Source organism: Brienomyrus brachyistius, chromosome 1 (genome assembly GCF_023856365.1).
Source record: "Brienomyrus brachyistius isolate T26 chromosome 1, BBRACH_0.4, whole genome shotgun sequence".
NCBI classification, from domain to species: Eukaryota; Metazoa; Chordata; class Actinopteri; order Osteoglossiformes; family Mormyridae; genus Brienomyrus; species Brienomyrus brachyistius.
Window position 1 is genome coordinate 31,627,086 of NC_064533.1, and position 17,979 is coordinate 31,645,064.

The 17,979-nt window shown below is 47.1% G+C and overlaps 1 protein-coding gene across 3 annotated transcripts in view; it reads left to right on the forward strand.

The window, feature by feature from the left end:
- The window catches only part of large1 (LARGE xylosyl- and glucuronyltransferase 1), a 59,860-nt gene that overhangs the window by 38,570 nt on the left and 3,311 nt on the right, over positions 1–17,979 (forward strand). For all 3 annotated transcript variants that reach the window (XM_049015771.1, XM_049015762.1, XM_049015780.1), the window contains exons 7-12: positions 6,488–6,592; positions 9,072–9,184; positions 11,747–11,872; positions 12,149–12,304; positions 13,903–14,066; positions 17,011–17,289. In XM_049015771.1, the coding sequence (XP_048871728.1) occupies positions 6,488–6,592; positions 9,072–9,184; positions 11,747–11,872; positions 12,149–12,304; positions 13,903–14,066; positions 17,011–17,289 (943 nt within the window). The remainder of the gene's footprint in view (positions 1–6,487; positions 6,593–9,071; positions 9,185–11,746; positions 11,873–12,148; positions 12,305–13,902; positions 14,067–17,010; positions 17,290–17,979) is intronic.

Here is a 17,979-nt window from a genome sequence, read left to right on the forward strand (position 1 = left end):
CACCCCCTGTTGGAGCCGTCGGGGTCAGAGAGGGGTCACTCCCAGAGTGTGTCAGGCAGGTGAGAGGATCGGAGGGCACGTGAAGGTGCCTGTCAGGGCTGGAAGAGGGGCCGGGATACAAGGCCCTGCTAATGCTGCTTCACGGTGTCAGCTGAAGTCTGAGCTAATTTAACAGCTTTGCTAAGGGAGCCTTTATTTACCCTAACCCAACCCTAACCTTAACCATAAGTAACCAAATAAAACTTTCGGCATTTTTACTTTTTTGATGGCAGTTATAGATTTTTCTAACAATTGAGTTTCCCCTAGGGGAGGCATGGTGGTGCAGTGGTTAGCACTATTGCCTCACACCTCTGGGTCCCAGGTTCGAGTCTCCGCCTGGGTCACATGTGTGCATGTTCTCCCCATGTCATCGTGGGGTTTCCTCTGGGTACTCCGGTTTCCCCCCACAGTCCAAAAAACATGCTGAGGCTAATTGGAGCTGCTAAATTGCCTGTAGGAGTGCATGCATGCAAGAGTGAATGGTGTGTGAGTGTGCCCTGCGATGGGCTGGCCCCCCATCCTGGGTTGTTCCCTGCCTCGTGCCCATTGCTTCCGGGATAGGCTCCGGACCCCCCGCAACCCAGTAGGATAAGCAGTTTGGAAAATGGATGGATGGATGGATGCATGAGTTTCCCCTTGTAGGGATTGAAAAAAAATGGTCCCAACAATGTCAAAATAACAGATTTTTAGGGACATTTGGGTCCCCACAATGACATCTGACACACACACATACACACATACACAAACATGCATGCAGTGTCCCAGGCTGTAGACTCTAGACTTGCTGACTGATGCCTTCTCTTGGGGTGTCATCTTCGCTAAGATTAAGATGAGAAACTCAGTACTCATCCCAGACGGGAGCAGATTTGTGGCACCAGGGAGGGTGAAAAGGTGCCTGTGATCTGAGCCCCCGAAACGTCACCATGGAGCCGGGCTAGACGATACCATCAGCGGAGCGAATCCATAATGCGGCTGTATAGCCAAACTGCCCCCATCTCTGGGCAGGCGATGGGATGATGGTCCCTCTTAAATGGGCGGGACCTTGGGTGAGAGTCACCCAATGGAACCCAAGCCACACATGGCTTGGTATTAACCTTAGCTTCTCATCAAGCGTGATGTGTCTGACGGACTGTGCTGTACCCACGTGAGGCTGACTAATGCCACCCCCCCACACTGTTAGGGGGCTCCTCTTTCACTGGCTGTGTGTTGGCAGTGCTGAATTGGCATCGTGTTCAGTTGAAGTTCCCATGCCTGTGGGGGTTCAAGGAATGGCTACCTCTTAGGCGAGAGTTCCATCTCTTTAACTGGGCTCCCTCCACACTGTGAACACAATTAAGCAGATGTGGTGTCAGCCGGAGTGTGGCCGGCAAGCTAATGTGAGGGAGGCAGATGGGCGTGAGGGGGAGGAGCCCCCGGCTCTCAGTGAAATGCTGACGCGGGGCTGGGTGGGGGGGGGCGGTTTCAAAGCTGCAGTTGCTGTCTGGACACTGTAACCGAGACTCCCGGCTGAGCAGTGAAATTTACACCCTGGCGCCGTGAGGATGCATGGAGGCGTAGGGTTGGGCTCCAGGCCAGGCAGGGAGACCCAGGGACTTTGAGTTAATCTCTCCACACTGCACAGGGGCTGCCTCTTCAGGGGGTGGGGGGGGGGCACCCCTCCTCTGCACACCTCTCCAGTGAGAGCCACCTGTGACGCATGGATCGTTAATAAGGACCGGTACAGAAATGGTGGATGGGGCCCAGAAGCTGAGAGAGTGACCTTTCGTTCTTTAAACACCTCTGTTCGCTGCTGTGTGAAGTAAAGTGATAGGCTGTGGTTTTGTGAAGTGTGGCCGACTGTGTTTGTGGGTCCTCCTGATTGGACGGCAGTGTCCGCTTGGTTACATTTCAGTCAGAGAGTGTTTTATGCTTGGAACGGTAGGTGTGGACAGCTCCCATCCAGGTAATTAGCCTGGCGTAATTAAGGTGGGAGGTGTAACATAACTTGGGGCCTGCTGTGACCCCGGCTCTGCCCGTCGTGCACTCATTACCCAGCGGTGGTTCACTGGTACGCCCTGGTCATTCTTTACACTGCCAAGCTTCTCTCTGTGTCGTGAAGTGGCTTTAGCATCATTACTGTGTGTTTTCACGTAGCCCGGATAAACATCTCTGCCCTTTCAGGATGTGCTGTCACATGCAAAGCGTGAAACCGTGCAATCGGTCTGTCATGCAGCTTTGGGAGCATGGTGCCTGGTGTGACCTGAACGTGCTTGTAGGTGGCCTGTCACCTGACCGGAGCTGTTACTCCTGTGTTCCAATGTTGATGCATATGCTGTAACACAGCCTCTCAAATCACATTTACATAGGGCCTCCTGTTGGTCAGAAACAGTCATTGCACTAAGGTGGTCATGGAACCCCAGTGAAACAAACCTGCCTCTTCCTGTGGAATTTGTTCCGGCTCTTCCCCTTGCTCCATTTTAAAAGCAAGAGAAACAATCTACAGTTTTACGTTAATTGCCATTTATTGTTATTTCGCCGCTATGGTTATTACTACTAGCACTGCTCGTATTTTCAGATCGCTGCTGTAAATGTTGCCGCTTCAGGACGATGTTTAGGGTTGATTGTCCAGGGAGGGTGAGCTTTGAGTTGTGGAACCGACCTCAGCGCTTTTAACTAGTGAACGACCGTAAAGAGAGTTGATTGATTGCGCCCCGTCTGCCCTCAATTCACCCGGCACGAAACGGGGTTAAATCGGACCCATGACCCCTCCGCGGGTGAAGAATTGAAGGAGGAATCGATGCTGATCCATGTTGACTCCTCTCTGGGGGGCGACATGTGCCTCTGCTTTTGGCCTCTGCGTTGAAATTGAATTTGCGGCCAGGTCATGTTTTTGATTTCCAACTCGGGGAGGGTATTTATGAGTGTTATAAAACGCTTAGGAGGCTTTCATTCAGGGATTAGCGTCACAGCCGTATGGTTAGCAGGTCCTAGTGCTCGTCGTTCTTGGACCTGCATTGCGATGTGTCTGCATGCCTGTATGGGGCCGTTCGGGGAGTTCTGGGTAAGCAGCAGTTAAAGAGCAGAGCTTTGGATAAGAAGAGGTGCTCTGACATGGACCTCAGGAAGTGGAGGACCACCCCTCCCCAAAATTAGTCCTGCAAATGAAAATCTCATGCAGTCAGGATTTGTTTAATTTAATATGGGGGGGGGGGGGGGGTGCGTCTGTGTGGCAGTAAATATAACTGCAGCCGGTCTTTGGATTAAAGGATCAGGAATCTGGTTCTGGAAAAGTCACCGTGACCTTATGGTTCCCCTGAGGGACCCCTCAGCTCAACCTGTTGCTCTAGATTTAATACATATTCCTGGATTGCCCCCCACCCTCAGTTTAAGGTTCACGCATATCCCCCATCCCCAGTTCTGCCACTCACAGTCCTGCCATAACACCCCCAGATAGAAGATAATTGAAGCCCTTTTAATTTGGTGGGTTTGGCTGGCGGCTCCGGGCCGGACCCCCTGCTGTCCCTTTCCGGGACTTTATTCAGGTGTCTATTTTTAGACCGGCCTGATAAGGCTCTGTGTGAGTTTCACTTCTCAGCTGCATCGAGTAGCCCAGCTTCAGGGTGCCTGATCTGGGAATTCGCTTAGACAGGCAAGCAAAATCCAGTTTTCGGGAAGGTGCCAGAAAGCAGGAGGTACCAAAAGGGAGGACTCCATTCGTGCACCGGTGAAACTGACCGGTCAGTCCAAGCAGCTGCTGGTCCTCTTTCTCTTCTGTGCGACGGACGCAGTTTAACAGCTATTAGACCATTCAGTCTCCATCTGAGTGTGTTTAAGCTGAAGGAACAATGTGCAGCTGTCTCTAAGCAACAGATTAATGCACATCCAGCCACCCCCCCACAGCCAAGTATACACTCAATAAGGATGTAGAGACCTAGACCAAGGGTTGAGCGCTGACGTACGCCCTTCCCTAGCCACGCTGCTGCTGACTGCTCCCTCTCCAGTTGTGGATGGCGAATGCTCCTTCAGTAATAAGGCAGCCAGCAGGGGGCGCAAGGTCACAAGCCCAGGGAACAGTCTGTGATTTCAGTCTCCAAAATAAGCATCGTGCTACTGTTACCCCAAGATGATATGATGGACGATCTAAACGCTCTCTCTGCTTTCTCCATGTGTGGCCCCGTCGCTCTTGCTCATTGTACAGCCCACACTCTTTTTGGAACCATCTGGTTCTCTGGATGCAAGCTGGCACGGAACATCTGAGTCATCATGACAGCAATGCAGCGGCTGCTTGTATGGCAATCAGAAGCCATTTTTTTTGCCGAAGGGAAAGCTGTTCCAGGGAAGGTGAATTTGTTTCTTTGTGCTTCCTGTGACTACCTGTTTAGCTTAGTTTTATGAATGTGTATCGTCTATCCATCTCCCATTGTTCTTATCCAGTACTGGGCCACAGAGAGAACCTGGAACCTTTTGCAAACCCTGGGAGGGATTCCAGTCCATAGCAGGGCGTACGTAGACTATAACTAGAGACTTCCGTTCACCCAGCTGCACGTCTTGAGACTGTGGGAGCCAACCCACGCAACACAGGAGGAATCGCTAGCCTTGGAGGTACGCGGCCATAATGCTGCCCTCTGTGCCCACGCGGTTTTTTACACCATTGAACTTTCACCTGGAATACACTGTATTGAAGGACCCCCATTCAGGTTACCCATCCTGAGACTTTGCGTGGCCGACTCGGGTCTTTCAGCAGGGCGCCTCCCGCTGGGCAGTGATGGGGGTGCGCTCAGTGGCGGCAGCGTCCCACGTCACCTTGGGCCACCTGTCATCACTGGAGACGGCAGCGCCAAGCAGAGCTGACGGCTGGTTACGGTCCTCCTCCTCACTAGACTTAATGAAATGAAGGCTTGATGAATATCCCTGTTTCTCTGCTTCGCAAGCCCGTTTTCATGAGGCCGAACAAAGGAGTGTCCTCAGAGAAATCGTTTAAAAGTGCTCGTAAAAGCAAGCTATCCGCCTCTTCGATGTTTCTTTGTGTTCAGGTTATTTTCTAGGGCTGCAAAACGATGCTGTTGGCACTTTTTTTTTTCTCCCAGCGAGTGCTGAGACTTTGGTAAAATTTGCTTCTGACCAAAGAATCGATTCCCACGAAAACCAAAACGAAGACGAGTTAATTGAGCGTTAACAATTGGTAGGGTGGTGGGGGGTGGGGTACATTATGGAATGGGAACGTGCAAATGCAGCATCCATCGTGCGATGGCAGCAGCAGAGCCATCAGAGGCTCGTTATATGGCCTGCATGTATGTGAGCGTAAACATGGAATCCACAGAGGAACCAGTTGCACGTTACACGTTTCCTACTGGGGAGAAGCGAGTCTGTGTCCCCTTCCCCCCATACATCTGGTATAAACCGGCACTGCAAGCATTTGAACATGAGGCTTAGAGACAGCCCCGGGGGCCTGGCTGGATTAGGGTCTGGGATCTCTCTCTGATTCAGGACGGAATCCATTATTAACAACCCTTTGCAGCAGACGCCGTCTCTGTAATTGCGCCGCGGATCCCCTCTTCAACATCTTCCCCACCATCCTTCTCCTTGGCGGCTGGCAGCCAAATCTCCCCTTTGGAAGCTGCGTCTGATTGGCGTTTTCCGTGGAAATGGCTGCCGCGGGAGAAGATGAAAGGCCCACACCAGGCCACGCTGGTCCCGCAGCGCTGGGCTTCACCTCCAATCTCCCACGGCCAGTGGCTGATTAAAGCAATCACGGCAGATTAGATGTTCTCACTTGTTTTGTGCTCCGAGTTTCCTGGAGTTACCGAGATGCACGTCAGTCTTGGAGCTAATTGGCGGAACCTCCCCATAAACTCGCCCGTTCATTATGGGATGCCGCATTTTCATGAGGGGTTAGATTGGTGGTGGGGGGGTGCTCTGAATTCCACATTCTGTTGTCACCTTGAGAGTGACACTGTAGAGCGGTTTTTAAATTATTTAAAGGGCTGTCTGCCCGAAGAAGCCTGTTGCAGTAGGCCCCCATTAATCTTCCTTACAGCCTTCATTAAACTCGCCTATACCCCCCCTTCTCTCTTCCCCTATTTCATCTCCGTTCCCCATCACATCACTCGGCCCCTGTGGGCTCCAGTTTTCCTCTTTTCTAGCCCCAAAATACACTCTTTCTGAGCTTCCCAGGCAGCAAAGAAGAATGGGATGTGTTCGGGAGGGGGGAGATTTTGGGCAGCAGGTCCTGACCATCCTTAGGATGTTTGTTCTATGGCCTGGGTGTCTCCCGTGACACTCTAAGAAATGGTACGTGCTTTGGTTCCAATGTGTGTCGATGATCATAAACAATCTTGTAGTGAATGATTGACTGCGGTTAGGGCTGAAGATTCGCTTGGTCGAAACTCATCTACCATTTCAATGCCCCATCATTGTAGAACCAGGTAAAGGACTATCATCCAGCTCCCTGTCATTGTTTCTTCCTCAGGTCAGCAGGTACTGGGACTGGTGGAGAACCAGAGCGATTGGTACCTGGGGAACCTATGGAAGAACCACCGTCCATGGCCAGCCCTTGGACGGGGCTTCAACACAGGTGAGTTCTTGGCCCTTGTTTCCAGGAAGTGGGACGCTCTTTGGTTCTGCCATCAAATCCACTTGCATCTTTGTTTTTCTGTTAAGTGCACCTACATTTGCCGAATGACTGAATTTCCTGCTGCTTTGACAGTACAAAGTGTCTGTGTTTGTTTGTAGTCATTTTGGTTTATGAAAAGAAAAATGGGAAATATATGGTAATGTTGAACAGTTTTATGGTTCCAGAAAAAACCTTGAGGGATAGATGGAGTATTTGACTATGGTCCGTTACCACGGCAATTCCTCCTGTCTGGGTTGCCTGTTATTTTTATCTCTTTTCAAATGCGGCGCCACCTTTCCCCGAGGTGTGCACTCACTTGATTTGCTGGCAAAAACAAAAGCGGTCAGCCTTTTTCACAGGCCAGCTTCACAGGAGCGCCATGAAGTCCGCGGTGCAGCCGCCGCGAATGCAAATGCCGGAACAGTGAGCAATCTGGAGGGATGCAAGGAGGCACAGCTGGAGTAGCAAAAAATGGACAAAGAAACAGAAGGCAGATCTCTAATGCCATTTTTAAAGCACAGTAGAATCACTGGGAATGCTTTCTATTTCCCTCGATGAAAATATGTTTCTGACGATGCGATTCGTTCACTTCGTTTTACTTCCTGTTTTTAGTTAATCTGTCTTTGACTTGTCAGGCATAGTATGCTGATTTTTACATTCCTCCCACCTTCCCCTGGTTTTTGTTACCTAACACACTACTCTCCCCCACCTACGTGAACCTCGCTTAGCCAGCAGAATTTGAGCCATTTGTAAGCCAGAAACACTTTCCTCAGTGTTGAGGACTCGCTGTCTGCCTCAGGAAGTAAATTTGGATTTAACAAAGAACAAAAAAAAAGAACCTGATTGTGTAACATATTTCAACACTTCGATCACAGCTTATCATTTTGAAAACATAGCAAAACTTTTTTAGCACGACATGTAAAATCAGCTGAATAAGGGATCTCTCACATGATGTAATACAATCATGATACCATGACTTTTTTTTTTCTTCAGTATTAAACTGGCATCAGAATCTGTCTTGAAATTTTTCATTCTTGTGCCTTAAGAATGCAGCTGGCGCTGCTTTGATGCCTGTGTGGTCTCCGGCATCGCTTGTGGGGCCTGAGTGATTGATGACTCCTGACATCGCTGACAGAGTGACATTCTCGTGTAGTTTTTAGGGGAACGGAAGCCATGATAACTTGATCACGACTGCGTCTTCTAGTCCGTAATAGACAACACACATTTTTATTTATATATATATATATATATATATATATATATATATATATATATATATATATATACACACACACACACACACACACACACACACACACACACACACACACACACACACACACACACACACACACACTGTGTGCTGCTGACCATACAGTCTTTGAAAGCAGTGAATTTTGAATAACTAAGATCGCACCATGATGCGGGGCCCCTTGGCAGTAAGAGTCTTGCTCTCGACTTCCCACAGTGGACTCTCTAGGCCCAGAGACGGGGTCCCACAGTGGACTCTCTAGGCCCAGAGACGGGGTCCCACAGTGGACTCTCTAGGCCCAGAGACGGGGTCCCACAGTGGACTCTCTAGGCCCAGAGACGGGGTCCCAGAGACGGGGTCCCACGGTGGTTGGGCGTGGGCTGTGAGCGATTGCAAATTGCTGGTAATGTGTCGATCGTCCCTGTTCCCCTCCCCATCTTAGCAGCTTTCCCAAACAATCGATTGTCCTCCACCGGCGGCGGCTTTGTCGTCTGCGTTTAGAGAGTGCGTGTTGTGACTTAAGGAGCGGCCCGTCGCCATCGCCGACTCCCTGATAAAGGCGTGCTTGTCAGGAGGAAGGATTGCTTCAAGAAGTGGGAGCGACAGGATGAATCAGTCGGTGTCTTTTTTAAAAGTCCTTTATTAATAGGAGAGCATCCATCCCCATGTCTCACGCTGCGGGGATCCCACACAGGAACGCCGCCTGCAGCTCTGTGGGTCCAAATATAGTTCGCCGCGGTCTGAGCGTGGCCGAGCACTTTTCTCTCTGGCTGCCATCCTCAGTGCTTTTGGGCTTTCATGTCTTCCCTGGTCATGCAAAGTTTGCCTGCTGCTACAGCACCCTACTTTATATACTGTTTTTATAAGCACCAACAGGAAGCAGTTTTTGGACTGCTGGAGGTGAACACAAATGATGGTGTATCTATGAGTGGGTCACTTCTGCCAAATTGGGGTGTTATATCCTGATACTTTTGGACATTTGGGACTGACGCTTAGGTAGGATGTCACACCACCAGACTTTAGCTGCTAATCCCCTGCTGATTGCGAAGGTGATCAGTCAGTGCTTCACACCTCCAGAGGCCCCTGTGTACCAGTCTGTCACATAATGGTGACCCCAGGATGAATCTGTGTGTGTGTGTCACACCAAAGCAGTGTCACGCTGAAGCTGTGTGTGTTCCTGTCACCCAGGAGTGATCCTGCTGCTTCTGGATCGCCTCCGGAAGCTCAAGTGGGAGCAGATGTGGCGCCTGACAGCGGAGCGGGAGCTAATGAGCATGCTCTCCACCTCGCTGGCTGACCAGGTGAGCCACCCTCTGTTTGCGCACGCGTCCTCCCGCCATCTGTGGCATCGAGTGCTCGATTGACTGATTAAACCCAAAATTTGCATATATTACCATCACACAACAAAGGAGTTTTCTTACTTGCTTCTACCTTATCAGGTACAAACTGTAATTTGCCAAATGGGTCACTTCCTAGTTATTAGAAGAGAAATTTTTGTATCTGTTTGAGATGCTGTCTATTACCGCCTTCATAAATTACTCTAGTCAACTAAGGAATATCTTTCATTAGCCTATTATTCCTTTGGGCTTTTATAAATGCATAGATAATTCGCTAGTGACATTGTGTATTTGACTTCAATTACGCATGACCTCACAATCTCAACAAACAAGTCTTTGTCCAAAATTTTGTGTGATTGACATAGCATCATGAAGACCATCTAAGATCCCATTGTTCCATCTTTGTATCACAAAATATGGCACAACAGTTATAAAGCTGACCACTGATATTTTCAAGCCTGTAGTTTCCTGCTTTCATTTATGATGTCACAGACCTTGAATCAGGATGCAGGACTGGGTCACTTAATTTCAATTATCGAATTGCTGAGCCTTTTATGACATCACAATACTGACGTCCAGTATTATAAGGCGATGTTGTTTTTTTTAGTCTTCTCCATTTGAAAACTGGAGATACAGGCAGTAATGATGTACGATAAGAGAATATAACTTGCCCATAATGTCCCAGGTTGCTTGTGTTTGTTTCCATGGGAGTCTTGCAAGTCGGCTTCTGCGTTCGTGTCCATGAATGGATGCTTTTGTATAAACAAGAGGAAATACGGTACTGCTGAGTGCAGAAAGTCCAAAATGAAGTAATCATGTAAACTCCACACGTAACACGTTCCTCCTTTAAAATACCTTTTTGCTTTTAGTTTTTTCTTATTTCCAAAAAGTGCCTGACTGCTAGATGAGCATGCTGGAAATGTGAATGTGCTTGTCTGGGAGATGAGCGTTATTTCATATGGCAAAATGTGTTAACTGGCTCTCTGGCCATTGATGATGAAGGAAAGGCGAGGGGGCACCAAGAGGAGGCTGCTGGATCTTAGGTTTCTCTCTTAGTGAAGGCTAACAGCAGCTCCACCTGTCAGAGGCCTCCTTCATAGTCGTAGCATTTCATCACAGATTGTAGGGTTATGAGGAGTTTCAAACCCCTTTCTTCATAATGACCTTATGCAGGTCTGTAAGGTTTGTGCTTGAAGAGTCCGGACACTTGTGGTCTGCCCATGGTTCATTCTGTAGACGTGCCAGGCTGATGAAGGATTTTCCAAAAGTAACGAAGGTTCAGATCTGAATTATGAATGAAGTCATAGCTGCCGAAAATATAAATTTTACGGAGCATGGTTAAAATAGAAACAGGTCCAGCTGGTGAGAGAGGAACACGCTGGCCTCGTTAATTGCCCCCCCCTCCCCATTATGGCTCCCTTGTGGGTCCATGCGGCACGTTTGCCGGGGTGTCACTGTCACTGCGGTTAAAGGCACAGTGGACTGACTCCCTGCATTTAGGAGGGGACGGATCCATAATTCATATCAGACATGGATATTGTTCTGTTACCTTGTTGCCCCTTTGCCATTGATTACCTATAGTTCTGTGCAATAGACTTTTTCAGGATTCCAATTAAGACTGCGCTACACTTAAGGAAGCGCTCTTCCCTTATTCTGTTTCTGTCTTCACTGGTGCGGTTTGGGCTGGGGAAGGAGAGCATCTGTGCGGTACTTCATCGGGGTCGATGCTGGCACTCGCGGGGCCGCTTTTGATGTACCTCTACTTTGGCGCTCTCTTGGCGGAGCCCCGTAACGCAGGATGTTTAGAAACGAAAGGGCCTCCTCAAAACTCTGATGGGGCCTCCCGCTTTGCGTAACGGCCCTTTCAACAAAGGCTTCCAGGATCTTCGCCTGCCGGCCTGGCCCCCGAGTCTCTCTTTATCTCGCATTCACGATGTGATGCTCGTCGCCTCTAGGCCGATTTGGGATTCTGAACTGGTACAGCACTCATTCCGAATGCAGGCTCTGTAGATTATAAACAATTCCAATATCAAGGAATATTCTCTTTGTCCCCCCCCTCCCCCACGGTTAGCAAAATATATACGACTCGGGTTAAGAGCAAAACATTCTGGTTGGCTCGTAGCTGTACCGGGAGGATAGATCTGACTGCCTGATTTTGTATTTATTTATTTATTTTTTGCTGGAATATCATGAAAATGCTGCCTTTCTCGAATGACCTTCAGCAGAGTGCCCATTGCTGTGTCACTGGAGAAATGGAGACTGCACTATTAGACAAAGCAGATCCGGTCTTGTCTGCTGCGTCTTTACTTTTGTTTCGCGATTCTGTAAGGCAGGAGGAGCAGAGGTAGCCAGTCCCAGTCTTTTTAGGGATGTCAGCTGCGTGGTGAAATTGTCTGCCTTTGAAACAGCATTGCCTGAATGGGTCTTGCGCAAACATCATCATGAGTTCCAGAAGGAATGTTTTCTCCGGGCTGCTGGTGATCCCATCAAACATGCTGATGTGAGGCCATCTTACTTTTTCTGCAGGACATCTTTAATGCAGTGATCAAACAGAATCCTTTCCTGGTGTACCAGCTGCCCTGCTTCTGGAACGTGCAGCTCTCGGACCACACCCGCTCCGAGAAATGTTACAAGGACGTGTCAGATCTTAAGGTGGGTCTTGTTTTCCAGGGTTGGCTTGAAAATTCCTTTAGGCCACCAAGAGGGTGGTAGGATTGACCTGCCAGAAGGGCCATTGCACCCCTTACTCCTCTGCTTCAAATCATGTTACTGTTTTTTTTTTCTGATTTCTAAGCTGGAAAGGCATTTCTTGCGTTGGCGCTTGTCCTACGTCCCATCTGTGAGAAAGCTTCCAGAGAGAACCTCGTGGCTTGTTGCTGTCGCTTCCTGAAAATGCTCATGTCAATGACTCTCCTCCTCCCCCTCCAGGTCATCCACTGGAACTCCCCCAAGAAGCTGCGGGTGAAGAACAAACACGTAGAGTTCTTTCGTAACCTCTACCTGACCTTCCTGGAGTATGACGGCAACCTTCTGCGACGTGAGCTGTTTGGCTGCCCCAGCGAAGCCGACCACAACAGTGAGAATGTAAGCTCTCCCATTCTTTGAATCTCATTGTTTATTGGACCCGTGTCTTTTAAAAACTTCCTTCTACTTCTTACGATTACAGGTTTTTTTTCAATGTTTCTTTAACTGTACCCTGATATGAAGGTAACAGTGATAATACACAGGGTTAGGCTTGGCTGATTTGGGATTATATGGCATCTCCTTAAAATTCTAGACATACAGTACCAGTGAACCCGTGTCAGATGTTCTACTACCAGTTCTGAAGCTGGCACTTGGGGATTGGTGATTTTATTTTAAATGTCTGTCTGCTAGAATTACAGCTTGTTGTATTTAGCCACAGTAAAATGTCTACAGCTTAGATAAACAGGTTGTTCTTAAGGTGAATGCAAGTGTAGGTTTGTCTCCCACAGCTACAGTTTACTTTTTAAAGATGTTTTGCATTTTGTATCTTGTACTTATTTGGCACAAGGATATCATTGTGATATGTACCAAAAAAAAACAAAATTCAAACCTTGCTTCAACCACCTGGCCAGAAATCCTACTATATCAATTAAGTAATCTGTATTCAAAAGATGAGGATAATGAAATGAATCGGATTACGGGCTGCATGGGCACCACCTGGAGGCTGACCTTCAAAAGGTGGGGAAACACACTATATCTGATTTCCTGTACTCAGTATAAAAGGCACAGGCATCACCTGTGGTTTTGTTTTTCTTTGATATCCCAGCTCACATTGACTCCATTGATCTTATTGTTGGTGCAGATTTACATTTCCAAGGCAATCGACAGACATTCTTTTTGACTTTTGTTGTCAGAAGTCTTTTATTTTTTTGCTTTTGTCTTAGCTCAGGAAACAATTTGCCCTGGAAACTGCACAGCACAGGCTGATAAATAAATGCTTCTTGCTGAGGAAATGATTTGCCTAATTAAGTCACCTGGGACGTGGGTTGGGATGAAGACCAGCGAAGGCAGGGGGCTGCCTCGTGATACGGACCCGCTCAGGCAGATCTGACTTATTGATGGGCCGTGGGTCAGTGTGCAACGGACATGTTCACCACAAATGCATCCTGACTCCATTTCCTTCAGATTACTTTTTTTCATGGAAGAGAGAATAAGCATTGGGTTTTCCTTGTGATCCTTAATTGGTGAATAAATATTTTGTTCACTTGTGTTACTAAAGCACCTTGCTTGCACATTGACAAATTCATGATCACTTTGAGATGCTTCTTCATCTTGCTCTTTGTACTAAATTTAGTTTCTTTGTTCTGTTATTGATTTTTTTCAATAAGGACTGTGTCTTTGTCCCAGTTCATTATCTGTAAAAATGTTTTACCTTGGTGAATAGTCTTTTAACTGAATATACTTGTGGAGTGGTGGTAGTCACATGACCTTGGGCCGCAAGTTCCTTGCTGCATGTTGACGTCATTGTCTGATTTAACCTACTTTACCTGAATTGCTCCAGTTAGAAGACACAGTTGAATAAACAGCTAGCACATTAAATGTAGGCCATGTGGGCTGCCCTGAATGTGCCAGCAAGAGCGTGTTAGCATCTGCTAAAGCAGCGGGATGGAATTACTCTGACCAGTCATCTGAGGTCCCGTTGTCACCCCTCCATGCAGCTCCAGAAGACCCTGTCTGAACTGGACGAGGATGACCCCTGCTATGAGTTCCGTCGGGAACGCTTCACGGTGCACCGCACGCACTTGTACTTCCTGCACTACGAGTACGAGCCGGCTGACGACCACACAGACGTCACGCTGGTGGCCCAGCTCTCCATGGACAGGTAGAGTCCGTGGTTATACTCCATAATCCCCCTGGTGGCTGGAGGGAACAACAGCAGTGCAAAGACTGCAGTTCTTTGCAGTATTAAACTGCATACTTGCAGCGCTATAGGATGTGTTCAACATACATTGTTGACTTCTAGCTTGCATCAAAAATGTTTTGCGCAGAATTTTTTTAATAAATTTTTTTGGCTGTAAAAATAAGCATTTGTAGACAGTAGTAATTTAAGAATTCAATTATTAAGAGTTGTCTGTACGTTTAAGAAAAAAAAACAATAAAAAGTTTCTTTTTCTGTATCTATTTAAAATGAGAACTGGGCTTTCATGGCCTTTAAGGTGAAATTCTAGAACAAATTAAAGATAAAGCCCCAGAGTTATTTTGATTTATTGCTCCATTTATCTCTGACTGGTGACATTCAGGCAGACGTGTGGGTCCAGGAGTCCTGCCTACACTTTTGGTTGGTGCCTCTGCTTATTTTCAGCACAGTAACGTTGTGTCTCTGCACACACACACCCTTGGAATAAAGATGCAGCGTCTGTGTTTGTACAGGGAGCAACACTCGTATTTTCTCTTTTAATATCTCCAATGTCCTTGGAATTCCTGCAGAGAGGAACCGACACAAAAGCCAGGTCTTTCTGTCTGCCTGACGTGTTGCCATGGGAGGCAGATAATGCGCTGTACAAGCTTTATTTGTGTTATTGGATCTCGTCGATTTGTGCGAACACCCCTCGCAAAGGTGGCAGACTCAGTCTGCTAAGATGGAACCAGACACGTCACACAGAGCAGTTTGTAATGAACATTGGGGTTTTTTTAAGAGATTCAATAACCGCTTAACTGAATTGTAATGACATGCAAACATCTCTGAGAACTCCACGAGAAAAGCAAGCACCGGTCCTTGATAAAAAGATTTGGTTTAGATGAATAATGGATTTAGATTTAAGTGTAGATTGAATTCCAACCTTCCTGAAAAAATGCTAGCTGCATCTTAGTCAAAGAAAAGATAATAGCTGCCACCCGGTTAATAGAAACCTTCTGAGAACGTATCCAGCGACAAAACCTGTTATGTATTTTTTGATTATTCCGTGGCTAGGAAACACAGTTCCTCATTGTGATGTAGGACATGAGTCCTATGTTTATGCCTGATTATTGCCTTGCTGTGGTCTCTCATTAACTTTCACAAGGCTTTGGTAGGTCAATCGTTACCACGGTTGATGGATGGCAGCCCTGCAGCCTTCCATGCAGTCATCCCTTTATACCATGGGCTTGGGGTTCAGGACCCTGCATTTCACTTCCTCCAAGACTCCTGCTGTGCAAACTTTCAGAAACTCTTCAAAGGCATACTTTCTATAACCCATCTACTCCCTCAAACTCCCCTGCTCTTATAGTTGTAACATGACACATGTCTGGCTTCCCAAAGTGGCTATCCCAGTATTTGCTTGGACTGCTACAATATGAACTGATAAGCGTTGCTTTAATTTCACTAAAATCATAAAGATTTCTCTCCAAGGCATGCAGGGATGATGGTGAATGATGAATCTGAATGAATCTGCTTTGGAACTTCCTGTGCTCTTTATATGATAATTGGTTCTTTTCTTTTTAATATTCAGGGATCAAACCATACATTGTCAACAAAATTTTAGCTTAACCAGAAACACCCATAAACGTACATAAATCATTCTCAACAGTCGCCAAGGTGAATCTGGGAAACTGTCATCAGCAGTTATATGCTAATCAGACAGATCACTCTGCTTCTGAAAATATCTTGGTAATTGAAGGTGATGCAAACATGCTTAATATGTACTTAATTTGAATTCAAATACAGGTTTGACGTTTTCATAGTAAGAGAGTATGAAGAGGTATGAGGCTTACACTTGAGAAGCCATTGTGCTTGTTCCGTCTTATTTTCCTTGACTTCTGTCAGTGTGCTGTGCGACCTCACTCAGCATGTTGGTGTTTATTTTCTTGGTTTCTTTGCTGGGTTATCTGGTGCAGAGAGCTGCTGAATGAAATGCTAATTGGTGCATGAAACCAAATATTAATATTCTGTACAAGTTTTTGTTGGGTTATGCATGTTGATTTTTTTTTTTAAGCCAAATAGGACTTGTGATCCTTACGGTATTCAGTTGAAAACAAGACATTCTGCAGCTAACTAGGCTTTAAATAATACATCCAGGGATCTTGTATACAACGTGAGGTTCTTGTCATTTTGTTATATCACCGGACCTGCACTTTTAAGCCCTATTTTTGGGTGTGGACATCAGAAAGAGGGGCCAAGGCCGATGGCTGTCTGTGTAGTGGGTAACCAGGAGCAGTGCTTGCTGGGAAGCCCTGCTTTGGGCTGATCATAAGTGGCTTCGGCTAAGGAAAAAGGCGGCAGAAGGTTTAGCGGTAGAGTGAGGCGAGATACGCGGTTAACTGGCTGTGACTGCTGCCCTGTCACAATGACTATGCGTATTCTTTGCACTCTCTTGAGGGATGGTTCGTTAAGTGGCTCCCAGTGGACACGCTTGAGCTCTCTCTTAATCGCACTTCTGAGCCTTATCACCATTTGTGTAGCATCCCGTAGCTTCTGGCAGGTCAATCCTACCAATTCTTTGCTTGTTCTAAATTTCAAGCCTTAATTGTTTGGGGGGATGCATCTGTACGTGCCTGTTTCACTGAGATACCAAGTTACGGCATAAACCAGAGCTTAAGCTCCGAGATGATAAATACCAGAATTACAAATTTAGAATAATAGTCATTACATAATATTTTGGAACCTGATGTTTGTTGTAAACCTTGTGTGAGAGATTTGTCTTAGGGTTTCTGTCAAGTTAGACATTTTCAAAATGGTGGTAATTTCTAGCTAAATCTGACGCATGTAAAGCATAATCGTAGACATGGGGAATTTGGAGAAGGCAAGGCCTCCTTCCCTGAATTGAGCCGATGGGTGCCCTCTGCTCCAGGCTGCAGATGCTGGAGGCCATCTGCAAGCACTGGGAAGGCCCCATCAGCCTGGCGCTGTACCTGTCGGACGCAGAGGCCCAGCAGTTCCTGCGCTACGCCCAGGGCTCCGAGGTGCTGATGAGTCGCAGTAACGTGGGCTACCACATTGTCTACAAGGAGGGCCAGTTCTACCCCGTTAACCTGCTGCGCAACGTGGCTATGAAGCAGGTCAACACTCCATACATGTTCCTGTCTGACATTGATTTCCTGCCCATGTATGGACTCTACGAGTACCTCAGGTGAGCAGCGTCCTGTCATAATGGAGCTTTAGTGACGACCAGCAACACATAATTATTTGGAGTTCGGTTTATAGGGCCTACACAGAAAACGATGATTTTGAGTGGAGGATGCTTATCACGATGGTGTGCTTCCTCACCGCCAAGAGATTTTTACTCTGACAGTTTTTCAGCTAAATTATTGAAGCACTTTAGTGGATGCCAGAACTTGACCTCAGTATTTCATATATTTTCATTAAAGCATGCTTGCATATCCATTTGTAAGCTCCACACGTATTTCTTTGTGGTCCACTTCCTATCAACAACTTTAAATCAGTTTATTAATTTCCTTAGCCTGGCAGCATTAAGGCTTAGTGGGCAGCACAGTTGCCAAAATTGGGAGTTTGAATCATGTCCTTCTTTGTATGTGGAATCTGCATTTTCTCTTCGTGTCATGCTTACTTCCTTTGGGTTACTCTGGTTTTCTCCCCGCCTGACTTGTTGTTATGTGAAGTGACATCTCTATATCGGACATATTGCCCATTTAAGTCCTATGATGGATGGGCAACCTGTCCAGCATGTTCCCCTGGCTTATGCCCTGTGCTGTGGCTTCCTGGCCAGCCTGTACTGAATGGTTGAATGATAACCCAATTGATGAATGACTATAGAGGTTCCTTGGAAGGGGCACAGATCTACTGTGGTATGCAGTTATTG